General features: G+C 42.4%; 1 protein-coding gene and 1 long non-coding RNA gene across 2 annotated transcripts; one reads left to right on the forward strand and one right to left on the reverse strand.

Moving 5' to 3' along the window:
* Nucleotides 1-212: 212 nt before the first annotated feature.
* On the forward strand, nucleotides 213-15930 carry LOC119805044. Its single transcript, XR_005283864.1, has 3 exons — nucleotides 213-348; nucleotides 10781-10932; nucleotides 15712-15930. It is a non-coding gene; the product is annotated as an uncharacterized LOC119805044 (long non-coding RNA).
* Nucleotides 5795-6449, reverse strand: LOC119805043 (60S ribosomal protein L15-like). Its single transcript, XM_038316842.1, has one exon. It carries the CDS (start codon nucleotides 6437-6439, stop codon nucleotides 5825-5827), a length of 615 nt encoding a protein of 204 aa, XP_038172770.1. The 5' UTR covers nucleotides 6440-6449; the 3' UTR covers nucleotides 5795-5824.
* Nucleotides 15931-21925: the final 5995 nt, after the last annotated feature.

Below are 21925 nucleotides of genomic sequence, written 5' to 3' on the forward strand. Positions count from 1 at the left end.
GCGGGGGGAGGGACGCGGCAAAGGGGGCGCTGTCTTCCCGGACGGCCAATGAGGAACAGAAGGAGACCCGGCGGCAAGCCAGTCTAGGACAGTGAGACGTCAAAGGGGCGGGATCTGCTTTACGGCGGGGGTGGAGGAGGGGGGGGGAGGGGGGGGGCTCCGCGCTGTGGGTCACATGGTTGGGGGCGGGAGAAGCGTCTGCTTTGAGCCCGGCTAAGGCTGAGCGAGGGCGGAGGCGGGCGTTGCCTATTGGCCGGGAGCACCCCCAGAACACTCCCCGCAGACCGGGCCCTGAGGCTAGTGCCGGCAGAAGTCACTCCAAGTGCAGAACCGCCTGTTCCAACTCCGGTAGGCTGTACAGATCGCGATCTGAGTCGCTTAGTGACGACCCCGTCCTTTCTTTCCCGCGCTTCCCACGCCCCGCGCGCTCAGCCCCTGTTAATGATAATAAACACCTCTACCAGGATCGATTCAGGGTGCCACCAGCTGCAGGAGCCTCGCGAATCCTTCACCTCTGTAAGCTAGGGACAAGAAACGCGGAAGTTATTTCGGCTTAAATTAAGGAAAACATTTCAAATCGTTGTCTTCAAGTGCTTCAATTTGACCCACCAAGAAAAAAAGCACCGGGCACTTTCAGCCCTGAATCACCCTTGCTTTTTTTTCTTTGGCTCCACTGGAGTATGCCCTCCCCTACACGCCATTTCCGCTCTCTTTATTAACCTCCAAGGACTAGCTAGGTTGGGAGCGAACTGGGATTTGCACTTGACCTTGAATTTACCTTGCCTAGGTCCTTTGGAAGCAGGTGTTCTAGAGGCGTTCAAACTTTGGTCTGGACCCACAGTGAGAAATAGTTTTCAAAACAACCTGGATCTGGTGTCTGCGTACTGCTCATTATACTTGCATTTTTATGTATAATAATTATATGCTATATAGTCATGTATATTTTAAAATATTTTCTAAAAGCACCTCTATGCTATGCATTCTATGTATTTCACACTATGGCATATTTTTTTTAACAACCCGATTGAAAATAAAATCACTAAAGTGAGCTTTGCGATTTGGGGGAAGCCTGTGGAGGCGATTTAGTGGAAGCACTTGGGAGGTACAGGGAGGAGGATCAGAAGGGAGTTCGAGGCCTTGATTAGCAAAATCAAGGCCAGGCTAGGTTACAGGATACCTTACAAAAAGGTGGATCACAGGAATTATTTTGTAAGCTATCGTGCTATCTTTTCCAAAACTGATACTTTTACCAATCTCTTTCCGTCCCTTTCCCAAATGTCATACTATTTTGTAACATTCCATCTATTTTCATTAATTTTCTTAGCTCTATTCCACCTCACTCATCCATATGTGTTTATATACGTTTACATATCTGTTTATATAACTTTACTACATTTGCTATTAAAGCACAATTTCCTCTACTCCATTCAGACATTAGAGCCTGCTTTTCCAGATGAGGACTACTTATAGGGGAGCTACACTTGCCAAGAATAGATAACTTTGCAGATAAGTCACTAGTTTTTAATATCCTGGAGTAGAATAGGAAACAGGCAAAATAGGCAAATGTTAAGGAACTAGACCAACCTCTGTCAAAACTGTGATAGGCATTAATTAAATAAATTATATGGGTAAGGATTTCCTTAGTTGTAGAAGTCAGTAAAAAAGCCACTGGCCTTATTATGTTGAACCATTTAAAAAAAATCCTGACCACGTCTGAACTTTAGCACAGTTGTGGCTCAGATTCCAACAGGACAGCAAATTATTTGTTTAGCAGCACAGTAGGGATCAGAATCCGGTCATTTCAGACTAACTGGAGCAAGAGGTACATGAAGAAGCTTGCACTTCTTTTTACTGTGGTTCTTACAACTGTGTATATCCCACAATGTCATTACTTTCACCAAAACAAAAGTGAAAAGTCAAAATGTGGTTTGACTTTTCAAAAACCACTCATATCTCATATGTCCTCTGAGAGACCAGAAAAGGGTCCTAAATGGGAGACTCTAGCTCAGCCTCTCTTAATACCATTCCCTAAATATTTATTCTAAAGTTTCACCTATGTATTTTCTCCCTTTCTTTTATCTGGGCAGGCTGGCATGCCTGGAATGCCAGCACACGGTAGATAGAGACAGATGATCACGAATCCAAAGTCATCCTTAGCTCCATACGGAATTAACAGCAGACTGGGCTGTATATGACCTTGTCTAAAAAGGAACAGACAAAAAAAGAAGAATTATTCTGTTTTCTTCCCCTCTCTTCATCTCTTCAAGCTACAGCTGCAGTCCAAAAATTCTGGATAACTATAAAACTGAATAATCGGTATTGTGATCCCATTTTTATGTTGTCAAATGAGACGGTATAAAAATGTTGGAAGTAATACCATGGCAACTGAATCCCAGAGAGCACAAATAATATACATGTTCGATACTAGCCAGCCCCTATGGCATGTCTAAGACTGGAATTTCATTCTGACATCAAACGTAGTACCCTTCACAACAGCCTAAATGATTGGAAGCTGAAGAGAATTAGAAAGGAAAATGGGTGGGAGAGATTGTGTATGCTGGTCCTCCTTGATCATTCTCCCCACCACTACCTCAGATCTAAGGCAAAGCAGTGGCTCTGCCATTCAGCATGTAATCTTCGTGACCTCGAGTCACTCAGGGTTTTCTTTTGCTCTCTTGTAAAATAGGGAAAATGTCACTGATAGTGACGTGAATGAGTGACCGCGACTTAACTGATGTAATAATGCCTTGGAAAGCACCGGCCAAGCAGTACAGCTAGGCAGGAAAAGCAAAAGTCACGTAATTGTGGTGTCAAGTCTGCTTCTACTGTAGAAATCAGGTGTGAAGGCAAGGACAGAAGTCCTTCACACAAATAGTTTAAGAAATCCGAGTCATCTAAAGCTCACACTGAGATAATTTTTCTTTTCCTTTCCTTTGTCCCTCTCTCCCTTTCCTTGTCTTTCACGGCAGTCCCAGGTAATGTAGCCCGGCCTCTACATTTCTACATTGCTGAGGAGAATGAGATAGATCCTTTTCCTTCTGCTTCCCCAGTGTCGGGATTACAGGTGTGTGCCATCAGGCCCTGACTCAGGATTTCTGACTGGTGGAGCAGGAAACAAATGTTAACCCCTGATGGAGACTAACCCTTGTTTCACTTACTGCTTCTCAGGGTTTTCCCATTCTTTGTTAATTTATGCAGATCTGGAATAAACAGAAAACCTATTTTTCCCTTGGAGAATATTCTAGTAACACTCCGTGATCTTCTCATTTTGCCTAAGAACTAGCACTTATTAGTTAGATGTGATGGCTTACACCTAGAAACCCACCTCCCAGGAGGCTGAAGCAGGAAAATTGCCAAGAATTAGGAGCCAGCCTGGCTACAATGTGAGATCCTGTCCTTTTAAAAAGTTGTACTTAATTTTCAACCTAATCTATTTGGAAAGCTATCCTTTTCTTAATCTCTCCTCTGTTTTAATGATATGCATGGATCAATATAGATAATCAAAGTATAATATGGAGAGTTAGTGTTTGAAATGTTTATAATAAAAAGCACAGGCCTATCATTTTATGGAATAGGGTTGACGAGCAAATCTGTGAAGCACTTGTGTAATCTGGCACCAAATGTAGACTCTGATGGAAATTTAAACATACTTGAGATTTAGCCTCTTCTCTTTGCAGTATAGAGACTCTATTCATATGCATGTTAGTAATCTAAGGGTGAGCTTGGTCCTGTGGTGCAGGCCTGCCGTGCCAGATACTTGGGAGGCTAAAGGAAGAACAGTCATAGGGCTAATAACTGCTTAGGCTAACGAGTGAGTTCAAGACAGGCCTGGTCAATTCAGTGAGACGCGGTTTCACAATAAAAAGTAAAAAGAGTGATAGGAATATAGCTCAGTGTGCGGGGAGAGTTGGTTGAATACCCAGTACGAAAGAATCTCACTACTAAAAACTGTGTATCATTTTACAGTGTTGACAGGGTAAGACTAACAATATCCTGCTTGTGTTTTGGGAGCTCATCAAAAACCTCAGCCTTTCTGGGAAGAGGGAACTGTATTTGAGAAAATGTCTCCATAATATTGACTTGTCGACAAGTCTGATGGGCATTTTCTTAATTAATGTGGGAGGGTACATTTCACTGTGGATGAGAGCACCCTGTAAACAGAGACTGCTCGTTCATTTCCCGGCTGCCCAGACCCGAATAATCACACAGAAACTATATTAATTACAACACTTCTTGGCCTCAGCTCAGGCTTTTTTTTATTAACTCTTACATCTTAAATTAACCCATTTCTAATAATCTGTGTATCAACATAAGGCTGTGGCTTACTGGTAAGGGTACAGTGTCTGTTTCCTTTGGCAGCTACATGGCATCTCCTTGACTCTACCTACTCTCTATCTCTATCTCTTCCAGCCTATCTATATTCTGCCCTGGCATGGGCCAAAGAAGCTTCTTTATTAACCAATGGTAATAAAACATATTCATAGCATACAGACGGGAATCTCACATCACCACCCATGGGCTAATGGTCCTTGTGCTATAAGAAAGCAGGCTAACCAAGCCATGGAGAGCTAGCCAGTGAGCAACACTCTCCCATGGCCTCTGCCTCCAGGTTCCTGCACTGACTTCCTTTAGTGATGGACTGTGATGTGAAAGTGTAAGCCACATGAACCCTTTCCTCCCCACGTTGCTTTTGAGTCGTGGTGTTTTATCACTACAATAGGAAGGTAAAGCTAATAGCTCCCTCACACTTAGTGATTAATAACGGAAAAACTCTTTAATACTACTATGTAGCTGGTTCTGACTAATGCAGAAAAGGGAACCAGCCTCAAACAAAATTTTACCAGCTTATATAGGCCGTAGGCTTATACATTCTGCACATGCTGTCATCCCAAAATCTTCAGGTCCCAGCCAATTGCATTAATCCAAAATTCTTCAGTTTAGCTTCTGGCAAAATTTTAGGACAAGGAAAGAAAGCGGCCACATTCTTTGCAAAAATATCATAAGAACAGTCTAGTATCAGGGCCTCTTGCTAATATTCGTCCCCTCAGAAACTTCTTGAGCTGGGCCCCACAGTTCAAATTGCCCTCAGCATTGTTTTTCCTGCTCCTGCTAGGATAGCCCATTAAGGCCAGCACTGAAAGCATACAACTGCTTTTCTAGTCCAAAGTTCCTAAGTCTTATATATCCTGCTAATAAGCAGCATGCTGTCATAGCAGTGCCCCACTCCCAGTACCAGCTTCTGTTTCAGTCACTGTTCTATTGCTGTGATGAGACACCATAACCAAGGCAGCTCTCATAAAAGAAAGCTTTCAAATGGGGGCTTGCTTACAATTTCAGAGGCTTAGTCCGTTATCATCATGGTGGGGAGCATGGTGGCAGGACGACATGTTCATGCTGGCAAGGTAGCTGAGAACTATATAATCTGATCCACAGGCCGAAAGAGACAGACAGACAGACAGACAGACAGACAGACACACACACACACACACACACACAGAGAGAGAGAGGGAGAGGGAGGGAGAGAGAGAGGAGAGAGAGGGAGAGAGAGAGAGAGAGAGAGAGAGAGAGAGCGAGAGAGAGAGAGAGAGAAACTGGGCCTAGCATGGCTTTTGAAAACTTGAAGCCCAACTTTTAGTGACATAATTCCTCCAACAAGGCCACATCTACTCCAGAAAGGCCATCTAATCCTCCTGATCCTTTCAAACAGTTCTGTTCCCTGGCGACTAAGCATTCAAATATATGAGGGTCACACTTATTCTTTTTTTTTTTTTTTTGACGGTCCTAAATTGTTTATTGGGTATGAATTGTACAAACATTACTTGTATTAGCGGTAACGGTGGAGCTGCAGAGTGTTGCGCCTTCTCCAGGCTGCACAGCGAGAGCCACCAATAGTGTGGTGGAACTTGTGGCCCTTTCCAAGGCCACGGCTCTTGCGGCCTGCAGATGTCAGCCCACGCATCTCTCTGTGCTTGTGGACCGGTTTGGTGATCCATTGGGTGTCAGGGTTTCTTCTGATAGCTTTATGAAATGGATCGATGAGGATAACCTCAAAAAATTTGTATGTGGAATCTTCGCCAACCCAGTAAGAATTCAGGACTCTCAGAGCCCCACAGTGGCGTCCAGCTCTCTCCTCAGCAACAGACTGAAGGCTTCGGGCAAACTTTAGTTGGTTCACACCATGATGGACAGGCTTGCCATAGGTCGCACCCTTGGGCACCGGGCGTTTGCGGCCACCACTGCGGACATGAATCCTGTATATGACGTAACCTTGCTTGGCCTTGTAGCCCAGCCTCCGCGCTTTGTCGGGCCGGGTAGGGCGGGGAGCCCGGTGCAGCGGGGACAGCTGGCGGTACTGCCAGCAGCGGACCCTCAGCAGAAAGAGCATCACGTCCGACTGCTTCTTCCGCCACAGCTCTTGGATGTACTTGTACGCGCCCATCTTGGCTCACCTGATGGCCGCTGCCAGAGGAAAGGAAGGTCACACTTATTCTAACCACCACACATAGTATTTTCTGAAACAGTGAAAGCTAGACTCCAGAAAAGATGCCTCAAGTCAAATATATCTGGAATCATCTGAGTCCAGTATCCTAAGTGTATGCCGTCTTCAACAATAGAGGCTCACACTCAACTCCTGAGAGGCAACTAACAGCTATATCTCCTGTTATTGTATTCCTCCCCCCCCCATGTAATCCTTATTGCCAGTGATTTTGCCCTGATAATTGTTATATCCTTTGGGCCTGACTTTGTATCAGTGATGAATGAATGAATGAATGAATGAATATATAAATGAATGAATGTAGTTCTCACGTACACACACAGGCACACCGACACATAGGTACGCATATGCAAATGCACTGGATAAAGCTAGGTAAGTGGCTCCCAGTGACTCATGCTTTCTAGCAATAATGTCCTTTTGTTGACCCGTCCCATGTCGACCTTGAGTTTGGACAGTATGACTTGTCCAAGTGATGGAATATTAGCAGGACACACATTGAGATTTGAAAAACTCATATATAGAAGTCATTCCAACCCTCTAGGAACCCATCCGCTGTCCTCTGAGAAAGATCATCTACATGGCAAATGAGAGGCCATGTAGAGACTCAAGGCACCCCAGGTTACCAGTTATAATGTTTAGAGATGTCAGTAAAATAATCTTGGATATTACAGCCCCAATAAGTTTCTGGCTGTTGAAGCGGCTGGATGTATTGTCTAGTTAAATGGATGACCTTAGTCAGTTCTGCATAGAACTTAAAATCCATTCAACTGTGCCTAATTAGTCCAAACGATCATGAGAATGTAGTGATGAGCTGCGGGCAGGCCTGCTTTTCGTCCCGCCTGGCTCCCAGCCGCCTGGCTAGCTTATGCTCTGAAATAACAACACACAAACTGTATTCATTTAAACACTGCCTGGCCCATTAGTTTCTGCCTCTTACTCACATCTTGACTAACTCATATCTAATAATCTGTGTAACACCACGAGTGGTGTCTTACGGGGAAAGATTCAGCACGTCTGACCTGGTGGCTGGCTTCATGGCGACTATCTCAGAGAGGAGAGGCAGGGAAATTGTCTGAGCCATCTACCTCACTTCCTTCTTCCTGTTCTGTCTACTCCACCCACCTAAGGGCTGGCCTATTAAATGGGCCAAGGCAGTTTCTTTATTAACGAATGAAATCAACACAAACAGAAGAGTCTCCCACATCATGAGAAGCAATAAATGGTGGTTGTTTTGAGTCACTTAGTATTTTTAGAGATTTACTTTATGCATGTGTGCATGTATCTGTGGGTGTACATGCACTAATATGTGCAAAGTGTGTGTATCTTTGTATGTGATGGTCAGAAGAGGATGTTGGAGCCCTTGGGGCTGTAGTTAGAGAGATTTCTGAAGCATTCAACCTGTCATATGGGTGCTGAGATCTGAAATCCTGTCCTCGTGATTGCACAGCACTTGGTGTGAACTGCTGAGCAATTTAAGCATCACACCCGTGTAGCTTCAGAGTCACTCAGTCCTTATGCAAGCACAGCTAAATAGACCATTTAGAATCTTTCAGAGTCATCTCTAATCAGTTTAAGTATTTGTTTAATTAAATCACAGAACACTTGAAATAGCACTAATATGAGCATGCAGAAATTTCCCCCTTTTCTCTCCTAGCATGCTGGCACACAACTTTAATCCTAGCACTGAAAAGGGAGAGGTGAATGGATCTCTATGACAAGCTAGCTTAGTCTACGTAGTGAGGCCTAGGCCAGCCAATGCAATGTAGTAAGGTCTTGTTGCAGAGAGAGAGAGAGAGAGAGAGAGAGAGAGAGAGAGAGAGAGAGAGAGAGAGAGATTTTCTCATCTGTCAAACATGCTTGAACTGTTAGTAACTGGTACTTACTTGTTGAGTCATTTACAGTTTGGCAGCTTGTTTTTAGGGGAGGGATTCATGGGCTGGACTGTTCTCTGGAGACATACATGTACATAATAGTTGATAAGAGATGAAGAAACATTGTCTTCAATGGTTTAGTCACTAGTAAGAAGCACGTGGTCCTCTAAACAAACTCTTCTCCATGCTCCTGTAAATAACCCTAATGAAACTCCTCATTGGGACACACACATGCATATATATATATATATATATATATATATATATATATATACCCAAAAGCATGGAAGTAGTGGGGCTAATTGGGAAGGGGGGGTTAGTAGTAGTAAGAAGGAGACAAGAAAGATACTGGGGGTTAAATGTATTCAAAATACATTTTGTACATATATGAAAATGTCATAATAAAACCTATTATTATGTGTAACATTGTCCAGCACTATCCACTAAGAAAAAAACCTCCACCATTTTCATATCAGTTGTATGTGCTTGCAAGAATCTGTCAGGAGCAGGGCTGTAGACTGTAGATATTCTCCCAGAGAAGCAGGGGACTTTGGTGGGCCTTTGGAACTTCATCTGATATTCCAGCAGATTCTGCCAGCCATTTGGATGCAATTTTGTCTCAATTGCACATGGCCTTAGGGTATAGGGGAGGTACTAGAGTTTATTGGCTGGGAGAAGGCTGACAGAAAGTACACCCATCTGTGCAACCGTAGGGAAGCCAATGTGCATTGATGGGAGCAGACCTTCCTTTGCAACTGCTTTAGGGCCACCTAAGTTCCTGTTCATAACTTCTCACCCATGTTCTGTAAGTACGCCTAGTAAATTCAGTGGTTCCCCAGGACAAACTTGGCAGAATAACCCGTTGGTAGCTATTTAAGTCTCTCTGAAGAAGGACTCCTCACAACACTGCTGGAACAGTCAGCAGGATACGGCAAAACCAGGGATGAATGTGAGAGAGCATTGCTTCTGCCATGGGGAATGAGACAGACAGTTGAAGCCAAGGGTGAAGCATCCCCAGAGGGAATTTGACACGGTCGTCCATCCACATATGGCACGCAGTGGGTACCCTTTGTGAGTAGCACAGTGCCATGGGCAAGCTAGAGTATAGTGAGATAGATACTTAAGGCAGAGATCCCTGAAGATGGAGTATCTTTGGGGGCAATCTCAGAGTGATAGTTTCTGAGTGGCAAAGACTTACATGCTTGTTCAATGAGCGGGTATGCCATGTAAGCCTTAACATTATTTTTGAGAGTTGAATGTTTACAGCGGCTGTTACAGTCTTGAAAGAAGCCCTTCAAGAACAAGAGAACCGAAAGAGGCTGCAGAGGTTGTCAGGCCATACTATGGGGAATAAGAATACTTCTGAGGCCGAGTTGGTTGCTCAGAAGGAGCTTGTGGATGAAAGGGAGGAAAGTCAATGAGAAAGTCGTTCATCTGGTGTCCTTTGCTTTAGCTTCCAATGCAGTGGCTAAATTGGATAAAATAGAGGAGGAGCTGGAGGTATTGGCTTTCCATTTCTCATGGCTGGGGGCAAGGTAGCAGGATCAACAATCAGATTCATATTAAAGAGCCTTTCTTGGGACCCCCTGTAAGACCTGGGACACATGGAAGGCCTGAAGAGAAAGAGGAAAAGAACAAAATAGAAGTATCAGAGGACACCACTCCGGTCTAACCTTTGATATAGAGAAAAGAATAATCCATGATCCTGCATGCTGATGGGGATCTTAACAGTGGCCTGTGTGAGCAGCTATGGTAAGCAGAGATTATTCAGCAGTGAAATTGCTGGAATTGTGGACAAGCCTTAGACAATCAATGAAGGAGCCTTTTTGTAGTTGGAATTTTCTTTGAGCTGCCAACCAGCTCCCAAATAATGACACAGAGAATTATTATTAATTATGAATGCTCGGCCTTATCTTAGGCTTGTCCCAGTAGTTTTTAAAAACTTTATTTAGCCTGTTTCGAGTCATCTACATTTTACCTTAGGGATTTTTACCCTCTTTCATTCTGTATGTCCCACTTTCCTGCTTCCTCTGTGCCTGTCTGGCTCTTTTCTGGCATCTCCCTGGTGTCTCTTTTTCTTTCTTCTTTCCCAAGCCTCCTACTTACCTTCCCTCTCTATTGGCCATTCATATTTTTATTAGACCTACCAGGTTTAATAAAAAGGGAAATAAGTTCCCTAGTAGAGTAGCTCACACTAGCTATTAGAGGTACTTTGTCACCGCCAATAGAGGTCCCCATGAGTATCAGAGGCTGGAAGACCAAAGAAGCTGGACATACTGTAGGACCTGGGTATTATATACTGGCAGTATATTATGTATGATGCCCAGTTCATAGGCTATATTAGTTTATTTTCAGTTGTGTGATACAACACCATGGCCAAGGTAACTTAGAAAGGATTTACTTGGGTTTACAGACCCAGAGAGATGTGCCTGTCATACTGGAGCAAGGGAAAGGCATGGCAGTTGGAGCAGCAGCTGGGAACTGACATCTTGAATTGCAGTATGTATGCTGTAGAGGGTCAAGTGCAAGAAGTGGCCCAAGGTCTTTGGAAGAGCCCAGAACATGGTGAGTGACCCCAGATGGTCAACACTGAGCTTTTTGCACTGTTGGGCTTCGGTTTTGCTTTGTTCAGATTGTGACTGTGCCCTGGTTCTTCCTTCCTGGAGAAAGTGTGTGACTAATTTTGATTTTACAGGAAACCACAGTTAGGAGGAGATTTGGGAGTTTTAGAGAGACTTTGAATATATTTTTTATTTTAATTTATTTTGCATGTATGGGTGTTTTGCCTGTATGTATGTCTGTGCAGCACATGTTCAGAAGAAGGCATTAGATTCCCTGCAACTAGCATTACAAGTAGCTATGTGAGCCACCATGTGGGTGCCGGGAATCAAATCTGGGACTTCTGGAAGAGCAGCCACTGCTCTTAACTACTGAACAATATCTCCAGCCCCAATAATTTAGCTATTAAGGAGACAGACGTTTAAAGCTAGAATTTTTAAAGACTATGGGGCCATTAAAATTTGGAATATGTGTGTATGTGTGTGTACACATATATGCATTTGTATCCTGGTTTGTTGATTTCAAACTCAAAGGTCAAGTGATCTCCCAAACTCAGCTTTCTGAATAGCTGGGACCAATAGTTCACGCTACTATGTCTTGCTTGAATTTTCTTTATTACGGGAGAGGAAAGCATTGTGTTAATTAGTTCAACTGTACTTACTATAGATGAAATAATTAAGGATATGAATCAAGGTGTATTGCGGAATGTTATTCAAATGTGACATCAATCACTAGGTTATGAGATGCATATAAATGTCTTTTGTATTTATCATTATTCTTGAAAATAAAAATTTAATGCATAAGTTATATAAAGCATATAATCAATCAATAGTAATTCTTCCTTAAGATAAAAACAGAAGCGTTTTATATATAAATATAATTGAGCCATCTCTGAAAAATACTGTGACATTATTTCAGAGACACTTTCTGTTTCTTTTCTTTCTTCTGTCTCATGCCCCCTTCCTCTTTCCCTCCTTCTCCCTTCCTATCTTTCTTTCTTTCCTTTATAGGGTTCTTATGTAGCCAGTGCTGACCTGGTATTCCTGATCCTCCCAACTACTAGGATTCTGAGCATGTCCCACCATGCCTGGCTTCAGCTTTTATTTTGAGGGGGAAGTGGGGGTTGGTGTTTTTAGATAAGGTCTCCAGGCCTATCTATAAGCTGGCCTGAAACTCAATATCTAGTACAGGCTGACTTGTACTCCCACCTCTACCTCCCTAGTGCTGGGATTACTTGAGTTTACCACCACATCTAGTTTATGAGGTGCCAAGATAGAGCCCATACCTTCCTGAAAAGCAGGCGAGCACTTGGCCAACTAAGCTGCATCCCCCGTCTCTGTTTTTTGTTTGTTTTTGAGATAAGGTTTTTACTCCACTACCCAGGCTGTCCATAAACTAACAGCAGCCCATATCTCGGCCTTCTGAATACCAAAATACTCTTACCACATGATCCAACAGTCACACTCCCTGGTATTTACCTAAGCGAATGGAAAAGGCCTTAGCATTTAGAAGCTCACACATGATCTTTACTGTAGCTTCTTCATTCATCATTTTCAAAGCATAGACTCAACCAAGATGTCTTTCAGTAGGCGAATAAACTATGATACAGCCAAATAATGGATTGTTATAAAATGTTAAAAATCAATCTATTTTTGAGCTATAAATCATGGAGGAACCATAGATGTATATTACTAAGTAAAAGAAGTCACTGTGTAAAGCCTACATGTTGCATGCGTCTATGTAATGTTCTTAAAAAAAGGTAAAAGTATAGAAAGACAGATTTGTTTATAGGGAAATGAGGTAAGGAGAGGATGGAGTAGGCTAAACAAAACTAAGGATGTATGGAAAGCCCGATTTTGGAAACCCTCTGCCTCGTAAACTAGTAAAAATAGTTATTTTTTTATAAAAGCATTTAAATGGAGGTAGCCTGCAAGTGTGGACATGGGTTATTACATAAAAACCTCAGTGGCAACAAAGGATACATCTCCATAAATTATTGGTCAGGGAGATTCAAGAGGTTCCCCCAACAATACAGGTTGTTTGGCATTGTTTTTGGTTGCCCACCATAGCTCCATAGTTAGACTCTGTTGCAGAAGACACAACACACTTTGGATAACAGTTCCTCCCTGCTAGCAAGCTTCCCTAGTGTCTTAAGTTCTATTCAGGCTTCCAGGGGGAGAAAAATAGTCAATAGTCATAGGCAAAAAAAAATGACCTGCATGCTACAATGTGAATTTCCCAGGCAAAATATGTCTACTGGTACAATACCAGCTTGGCTGTTATGGAAGTAGCCTATTGCTTTCTGATTGGATAGAAGGCCTCCTTAACAGGAGGAATTGATGCCTGGTGCTGTATACATGGTCAAAGTCCCATGATGGGGGAGATACTAGGCTCTAGGGAGGAACCTGCTATTGTTATTTTTACTAAGTGAACATGTTAAACTCCATTCTAAAGATTTATGGTTATACTCATAGATTAGTGTCTCTCTCAGCCTTGGTCAGAAAAGCTTTTCACAGTGGGTGACCATTAACGTAGACACTTAAAGCTAGTCAAATTTCTGAGAAGAAGTGACTGTTGAATATAGATGTCCCTACATAGGACATCTATATCAAACCCTTCCCCCAAGGCTCAGGAAGCATCACTGAAGGAGGAATGGAAAAAATCAAAAGAGCCAGAGGATAGGGAAGACTGTTGGAAATGCTATTTTTCTGAAGATGACATGGCCATTGTACTTAGGAACTCGCAGCAGCTCTGGTCCCCTATGCAAGACCTGCACAAAGTCAAGCCAGTCGGTATTCTGGCATGAATGGAAAAGGGACTAATGAAACTCCATCCATAGGCAAGAATCTACCTGCAAGTGATGGCTACCAGAGGAACAGAAGTCATTTTTACCTCAGGGGTGTGGGTCTTTTAGATTACCTATGGTGACCAGCCCCACGCCCATATACACAAAAGCAGCCCCAATTGGGCTCAGTGGGGTAGTTTTTTAAATGGCATGAATGTGGGAAGGGAAAGAAGGAATTGGGTCTGGAGGTAATAGGAAGAAGAATTGGGTATGAAATTGCCAAAGATTATTTTAATCATAAAAATATTTGCTATTTCCAGGTGTTCAAGGAAGGAGCTAGAATGAGTGAGATTTTTAGGGTATTGAAACCACTCTGCTTAACGGTGACTACAGTTCATTATTATATTTGCCCGACCTCGTAGAATATATAAATATATAGTACCAAGAGTGGTCCTAATGCACCTGGCATTGTGGCATATACTTGTAATCCCACCCCTTAAAAGGGACAGGCAGAAAGATCAGAAGTTCAAGATCATCCTGAAATACACACACACACACACACACACACACACACACACACACACACACACACAATTTTGCTACATGAAACCCTGCCTCAAAACAAACAAATCAAAAACAAAACCAAAACAAAGAGTGACCCTAATGCAACTCTGGACTTTGAATGACGGTGTAACAGTATGTAGCTTTACCAGTTGTAATAAGTGTTCTACTCCGAAGTAGAAATCAAGTAAAGGAGGAAGCATGCGTATCACAAGGTTGGAGGAGGATGTGTACAGAATATTAGTGTTTTCTTCTCAATTTGACTGTGAGCCTTAAAAGGCTCCATATAATGTCTGTATACTAAAGCATTCTTTTAAAAACCACAGCATAGTATTGATTGATTTGCATGTCTAATTCTCCTTTGTCTCCCTGCTCATTACAAGGTATTCATGATCTTGTTTGGGAAGTCAGCACACTTTCCCTCCTCTTTCCACTCCTATTTCCAGCTGCTGTCTCCCTCACTGTTGGCCACGGTGATTGCCAGCTTTATTCCATACGTATAATTCCTGTGATATTATTAGATTTCTTTTTAGCTATAGTTAAATATGCTTATTAATTTAACAACTTTTAAAAGTTGAAGCAATTTCAGATATTTTGTAAGATGTTAGCATAGAATGAAATCACTCATTTATGCAAATACATTATTCCCTTTTTAAGAGAAACTCCAGGGTTAACCCCTGGGCTAGGGATCTAGGTCAGTAGATTGGTAGAGTGTTGGTTTAGTATGCCTCAGGCCCTGGGTTTGATACTTAGAACCACATAAAACAGGTATAAGCACGTGTGTAATATCAACTCTTGGGTGGTGAATGCTGTAGGATCAAAAGTTCAAGATCATCACTCCATGAAGAGTTCAAGACTACCCTGGGCTCAATTAGACTCTATCTCTAAATAAATAGGGCTGGAAAGATGACTTAGTGTATAAATGTCATTGCCACCAAGTCTGATGATTTGTGCTCAATCTCTGGGACCCACAAAGAAAGAAGAGTACCAATTGGTGAAAGTTGTCCTCTAACATTAACAGACACACCATGGCACGGGCACCACTCCCACACGCATACATTCATATGAATGCAAAAAAAAACCCCAAATCAGTATAATAAAAATAACTCCCCCCCCCCCCAGTCCCTGCTATTCAGGACAAATTCAAGTACATTTTTCAGTTTACATTTCTAAATGTACCTAACTTTTCCCTGCCCTTCATGGCCTTTCCCCCAATTACTGATTAATGACACTACAACCCACAAAGGGAAATTTTTTTTCTTAGGCAGTTTGTATTTGGCTGCTGGGAAATGAAGGTGATGTCACAATCATTGGTTTGAAGTTAAGCAACATCCTAAGAGGAACCTGGTTAAAGGGGAAATCGCTTCTATGTGTAAATGAGTATTAGCGCAACGTGGAAACTCAAGTTTGTGTCTCATCTCCTGACTCCTTTTTTCTAGATCGAGTAATGTGGCAACTTCCTGTTGAAGACTTGCCTTGGCAGTGTCCGTGTGTAGACATGTCTGGTGTCTGTATTGTCTGCATAGTCAATAGGTTATCGAGTGCATATTTCTGAAATCCCTGGAAATCTCTAGTCTATCAATCTCACCCTGTTAATTGATACTCAGGCTCATATGTCTGTGTAGGAATAAATAAAGGTCTGACTACTTTGAACTTAAGCTTCACAGCTCTGTGATAATATGCAAGTCCATCTCAGAACAGGGCTTGTTGCCTTGTGTTTCATGCCTTGGCGAAACATTCTGTGAAGAATAGTTTTTCCTTCTGCAGTGATGCTTGTTGTTTATAAGTCTTTTCTCCTATCAAATACAAGGACATTTGTAAGATAGGCATGGTGATTCTTACCTGCAATTCTGCCCTGTAGGATACTGAAGCAGAAAGATTGCCATGGGTCCAAACCCAGTTCATTCTTCATTGTGAATACCAAAACAGCCAGTGGTCCGATGTCTAACACAAAAGAACAAAATTATAAGATCTTTGGGGCTGGAGAGATTGCTCAGTGGTCAAGAACACTTGTTGCTCTTTCAGAGGATGGGAGTTTGGTACCCATACTGAGTGACTCACAACTTCCTTGAACTCCACCTCCAAGGGATCTGATGCCTTCTTCCATATGTACCCACATGCATATGTCCACACACATACACATAAAGATTTCATTACTAAAGAACTCGTTGATGTTCGTTATACTCAGGGAATTATTTTCATTCTCTTCACATTTCCTGGTCATTTCTACTATAGTTGTGCTTTCCTAAAGAAAGAAAGGCAGTGCCTGGTGGTGCATGTCTGTGATTCCAGCACCTGAGAATTAGGAGTTTAATGTTGGCCTTGAATACATAGAAAGATGGAAGCCAGTCTGAGCTACATAAAACTCTCTGTCAAGAAACCTAAAACAAAAATCTTAGAAACCAGGTCGAGAGTGTACTCGGTTAGTTGTCTCCATGCTCCGTAGCCTCTGTACTACATAAAACTGTAATTTTGGCACTCAGGGAAGTGGACGCAAGAGCCTCCATGGAGTAAGCAAACATTTTACCTTAAACTACACCCTCATCCAGGTAGTTTATAGCTATATATTTATCTTTGATATTTTGAAAGGGGGTTTCATTCTGTAGCCCAGGCTGGCCTCACAATCACAGAAATCCCCCTACCCGGAGTTCTGGGATTACAGGCAATCACCAATATATCTGATTCTGGATTAACTGCTTAGACCAGTGTTTCTATGGCTTTAGAATCACATTGGACTAGAATTACATAGTCCTTAGAATCTATGGACTCAAATATTATATCCTCCAAAGATGTTTAACATCATAGAAAACCGAAGGTAGCTGGGTGTGAGTGACTCATATCTGTGCTCCCAGAACTTGGGAGGCTGAGGAAGAAGGATCACCTTGAGTTCAAAGCCACCCTGGAGTACATAGGGAGTAAGGCCCTGTCTCAAAAAGGAAATAAAGGCCAGGTGGTGGCAGCGGCGCACACCTTTAATCCCAGTACTCGGGGCAGAGGCAGACAGATCTCTGTGAGTTCGAGTCCAGCCTGGTCTACAAGAGCTAGTTCTAGGATAGGCTCCAAAGCTACAGAGAAACCCTTTCTCAAAAAAACAAAAAAAAAAAAAAGAAACTAAAAAGGCTGGGCTTGGTAGTGTGCAACTGATATCCCAACAATTGGAAGGCAGATAGAGAAGGATCTGGACTTCTCGGTAACCCTCAACTACACATTAAATTTGAGGCTAGTCTAGGCTACAGTGAGACCTTGTCTCAAAAGAAAAAAAAATTCAGAAGGAAGGAAGAGAAGGGGAAAATGGGGAAAGAGGGAGCAAATGAAGGCCTTAGGCCTGATATTTAGTTCAGCTGTAGAGTGATTGCTTTGCGTGTGTGAGCCCCTCAGTTCAATCCCCAGCATCAAAGTCAAAACGAATGACAAAGAAACTGGTGGCTTTTCTTTTCTTTAATTTATGTATTTTTATTTTATGCACATTTGTATCTTCCCATGGGTGTTAGGTCCTCTGGAACTGGAATTAAAGACAGTTTCGAGCTGCCATGTGGGTGCGGGAATTGAACTCAGGTCCTCGGGAAGAACAACCAGTGCTCTTAACCACTGAAGCATCTCTCCAGCCCCTACTGATGGTTTTCTTAAATCGACTCTGCTCCACTGGTCTTTGACCTTGGTTCAAGAGCAATTCCATCTTTACCAGTATTTCCTTTCCTCCTGTTGACTGTAGCTTTTATATTCTAGAAGTAATGGCTTCCGTTGTGTTTAACCTCTATAATCCTAAACTTTTGCCTAAGTCCCATTCACTCCATGCTTATCCTGGTGACCTAGTTTAGCAAATGAGACAACAGTACATAAGACTTGAACAGGGATTTTCAATCAGTTTCTTTCTGGGAATGTGGTACAGTTGTATAACACTTACTTAGCATATGTGGGGCTCTGCATTTGATTCCCAATACTTTGGGAAGGGGACAAGAAAGGGTAATGGGAGCAGAATATGATGAACATGCTGTATGTACATGACTAAAAATGCCGTAATGAAACCCACTATATGTAGTTAATATATGTTTAAAATATTTGTGAAAAAGCTTCTTAAAAGGAGTTGAAGCTTCTTTGCTGCTCATTGCAGACTCAGAGCTCCATGTAAAGAAGCCCAGGCTAGCCTGTTAGAGAATCAAAAGCGTCAGGGAGCAGAGACAATTCATTGTCCTAGTGTTCTCCAAAATAACCAGCTAGTTGACGACCACAGATGTGAGCCAATCCTAGAACATCCTGCCTCAGCACAGCCAGTGAAGACCAGAGAGTTTTCTTGAGCATCCCAAGTGCCCCGGATATCACAGACAATTCCCGAAATTCTCTAAACTCCTCAACTTCAAGATGGTTGGTCACGTGGAAAAACAATTACACACCCCAGGTACACAATGAGTTCACTTCTTCATCACTTGTGGGAATACTGATTTACACATCTGGTTATCCATCATTTGTGTTCTTTCATAATGGAAAATACCTTAGTACTTAAACTGCAAGGAACAGAATCAACTAAAGAGCTAAAACTAAAGGTCTATGTTTCTACATGTGTGGGGGTATACATAAATGCATAGAATGAGTTGGAAATAAGGTAAACATTTGTGTCATGCTGGGAATCAAGACCAGGACCTTTTTCATATTAAGCAAATAATTTGTCATTGACTCTTGTTTTTAGTTGTATTTGTGAGTGTGTGCATGATGTGTATGTGTGTGTCTGTGTATGAGTGTGATATGTATGTCATAGCACATGAGTGGAGGTCAGAGGAGAACTTTATAGATTTGCTTCTCTGCTACCTTTACATAGGTTCTGGGGATCAAACTCAGGTTGTCAGGCTTGCATAGCAGGTACTTTTACCTGCTAGGCAGTCTTGCCATCCCATATTGCTTTATTCTAATTGTTGTGCTAGGAATAAAATTTAAGGCCTAGGAGAGAAGTTTCTGTATGCACTTAAGAGTGAAATGTCTCCATGCTATGGAGAATGTCACATCTAACATGAACTCTGATCCAATCAGGTACAGAGAATTTGAATACAAAATAATGTATAAGAAAAGATCTAAAACTGGGCGGTGGTGGTACACACCTTTAATCCCAGCACTCAGGAGGCAGAGGCAGGCAGATCTCTGTGAATTCGAGGCCAGTCTGGTCTACAGAGTGAGTTTCAGGATAGGCTCCAAAGCTACAGAGAAACCCTGTCTCAAAAAACAGAAGAAAAAGGAGGAGGAGGAGGAGGAGGAGGAGGAGGAGGAGGAGGAGGAGGAGGAGGAGAAGAAGAAGAAGAAGAAGAAGAAGAAGAAGAAGAAGAAGAAGAAGAAGAAGAAGAAGAAGAAGAAGAAGAAGAAGAAGAAGAAGAAGAAGAAGAAGAAGAAGAAGAAGAGAGAAAGAAAAAAGATCTAAAGTATTGCTGTTTTAAAATTTTTATTATTATTTTATGGATGAAACATGGGAATGTAAGAATGTCTTCATTTGTGCTTACATTTGCCCCATTAATGTTTCTCATATGGACAGGCCTTGAATTAGCAATTCTCCTACGTCGTTCTCCAGGGTATCTAGATTACAGGCACACACTACCTCACCCTGCTGAGGTGAGGGAAGGTTTTGATTTCAAAACATGCCATGTTTTTTGACACAAGACCTGAAGCTTAAATAAGTTTCATATTTGCTAGTGCTGGGACTAGATTCATCTGAGTCCACCTGCCCACCCCCGCCTCCCCTCCCTCCTGAAACTCTTTGATCATCTATTCTATTTTCCTTTTCTCTGAAGATGGGTTTTCTCAAGCATTCATCAGGTAGCAAGTTGCACAGGGCTTCAAAGGAGTCCTCAGTCTCAAAGTCCCCAAGGCATCATCCTTTTGTGATAACAATCTATCCATAAATAGAGTCCTCATAAAGAAGTCTTTGCCTACTGCCTACCATCACATGGTCATCTTGATCTGGCCAACTGCAGTGGCATGGAACAGATGGCGTGGGAAAGAAGTTAGTGTATCTACTTATTGCCTGGCGTTGTGTTGATCTAGGCTGGGTTCAGCTAAATGTTCCTATTTCTGGCCCAAGAAGCTACAGTGACCTTTTAAATCGCCCCAGGGTGATGTCTTGGGTTGAATGGCTCTGTTCTGTGTGTACTCATCATCCCTGGGTCAGTAAGAAGGTTTTCTCTTGTACATATTGTCCTGGTGATGGCAAAGGGGCAAGTAGAACTGGCTTGGTGGCACACACTTGTAACCCTAAAACTTAAGACCCCGAAGCAGAAAGATCGCTAGTTGAAAGCCATCCTGAGATACTGTATTAGTCAGTTTTCTGTTGCTCTGATAAAATAGCATGAGCAAGGCAGCTAAAGGAAGGACTTAATCTGACTCAAACCTCCAGAAAGATAGCAACGCATCATGGTGGGGATGCGGAGCAGCAAGAGACAGACATGAGGGCAGGAGTGGAAAGCTGAGAGCTGACATCTTGAATCACAAGCCCAAAGCAGACCAAGTGAGCTGGAAGCCATCAAAAGGCTTTTAATCGCAAAGCCTCCCCGCAGTGAAGTACTTCCTCCAGCAAGGCTGTATCTCCTAAACCTTCCTGAACAGTGACATCAATATGGAATCATATGCTCAAGTATCTGAATTTTGGGGAGGGGGACATTCTTATTCAAACCACTACATTCCAGTCCCTGGCCCCATAGGCCTAATGGCCGTATTATAATGCAAAATTCATTTAGTCCAACTTCAAAAGTCTCCATAATCTTTCCCAGTCTCAGCACTATTTAAAAGTTTAAAGTTATCTTCTAAGAATCAAGGCAATGTCTTATTTGTAACAGCACTGTAGAATTAAAATTCAGGTTACATACTTCCAACATATAATAGCACAGAATGTATATTACCCTTCCAAAATGAAGAAATGGGATCATAGTGTGGAAATACTGAGCCTACGGAAGACTGCAACCCTGAAGGGAAACATCAAACCTCATCATTTCATGTCTTATTTCTAGAACGTTAGTTCCAAAGGGCTTAGTTGGATCTGCCTCTCTAACTTTGCTGCTTGCAACATACATCTTCCTCACGGGCTGCTTCCACTCCTTGTATGCAGCTTTCCTTGACAGGCACCCTGTGACTCTGGCATCTCCAATGTCTTGGGGGTCTCCACTACAACCAAGACTTCACTTCAACAGCTTCATGCAATGGGATCTCACAGACTCCTTCTCTTGAAGGGCCTTCATGCAATGGGATCTCACAGACTCCTTCCCTGGAAGGGCCTTCATGCATGAGGTCCCCTGCCACACACGGTCTTGTCTCAGTGGCTCTCTCTGTCACAGTCACATCCCTCAGGCTTCTACAGCTAGTGCCATTAGATCACATTGTCAAGGTTTGCTGCTAGTTTGGAGTGTCCCTCCCACACTTTGAATCACATTAGCAACAAATATTTTATTCAGTTACTTTTAGAAGCAGGAAACACAGAATTTTTTCCCCCACAGTTTAGAAAATTAGCTAGGCGGGGGTCTTGCCCTGAGTGTACCCTTCCTTTTATTCCAATGTTGAGCATGGACCTTTGCCTTAAATTGTGTTAATCCCTTTATCTCTTACAGCACAAGCCTTTGCTGCAACATTAAGCCCCTTAGTGCTCTTTATTTCTTTTCAAACTGTACATTTTGTATTTCTTAA

Source organism: Arvicola amphibius, chromosome X, assembly GCF_903992535.2.
Source record: "Arvicola amphibius chromosome X, mArvAmp1.2, whole genome shotgun sequence".
NCBI classification, from domain to species: Eukaryota; Metazoa; Chordata; class Mammalia; order Rodentia; family Cricetidae; genus Arvicola; species Arvicola amphibius.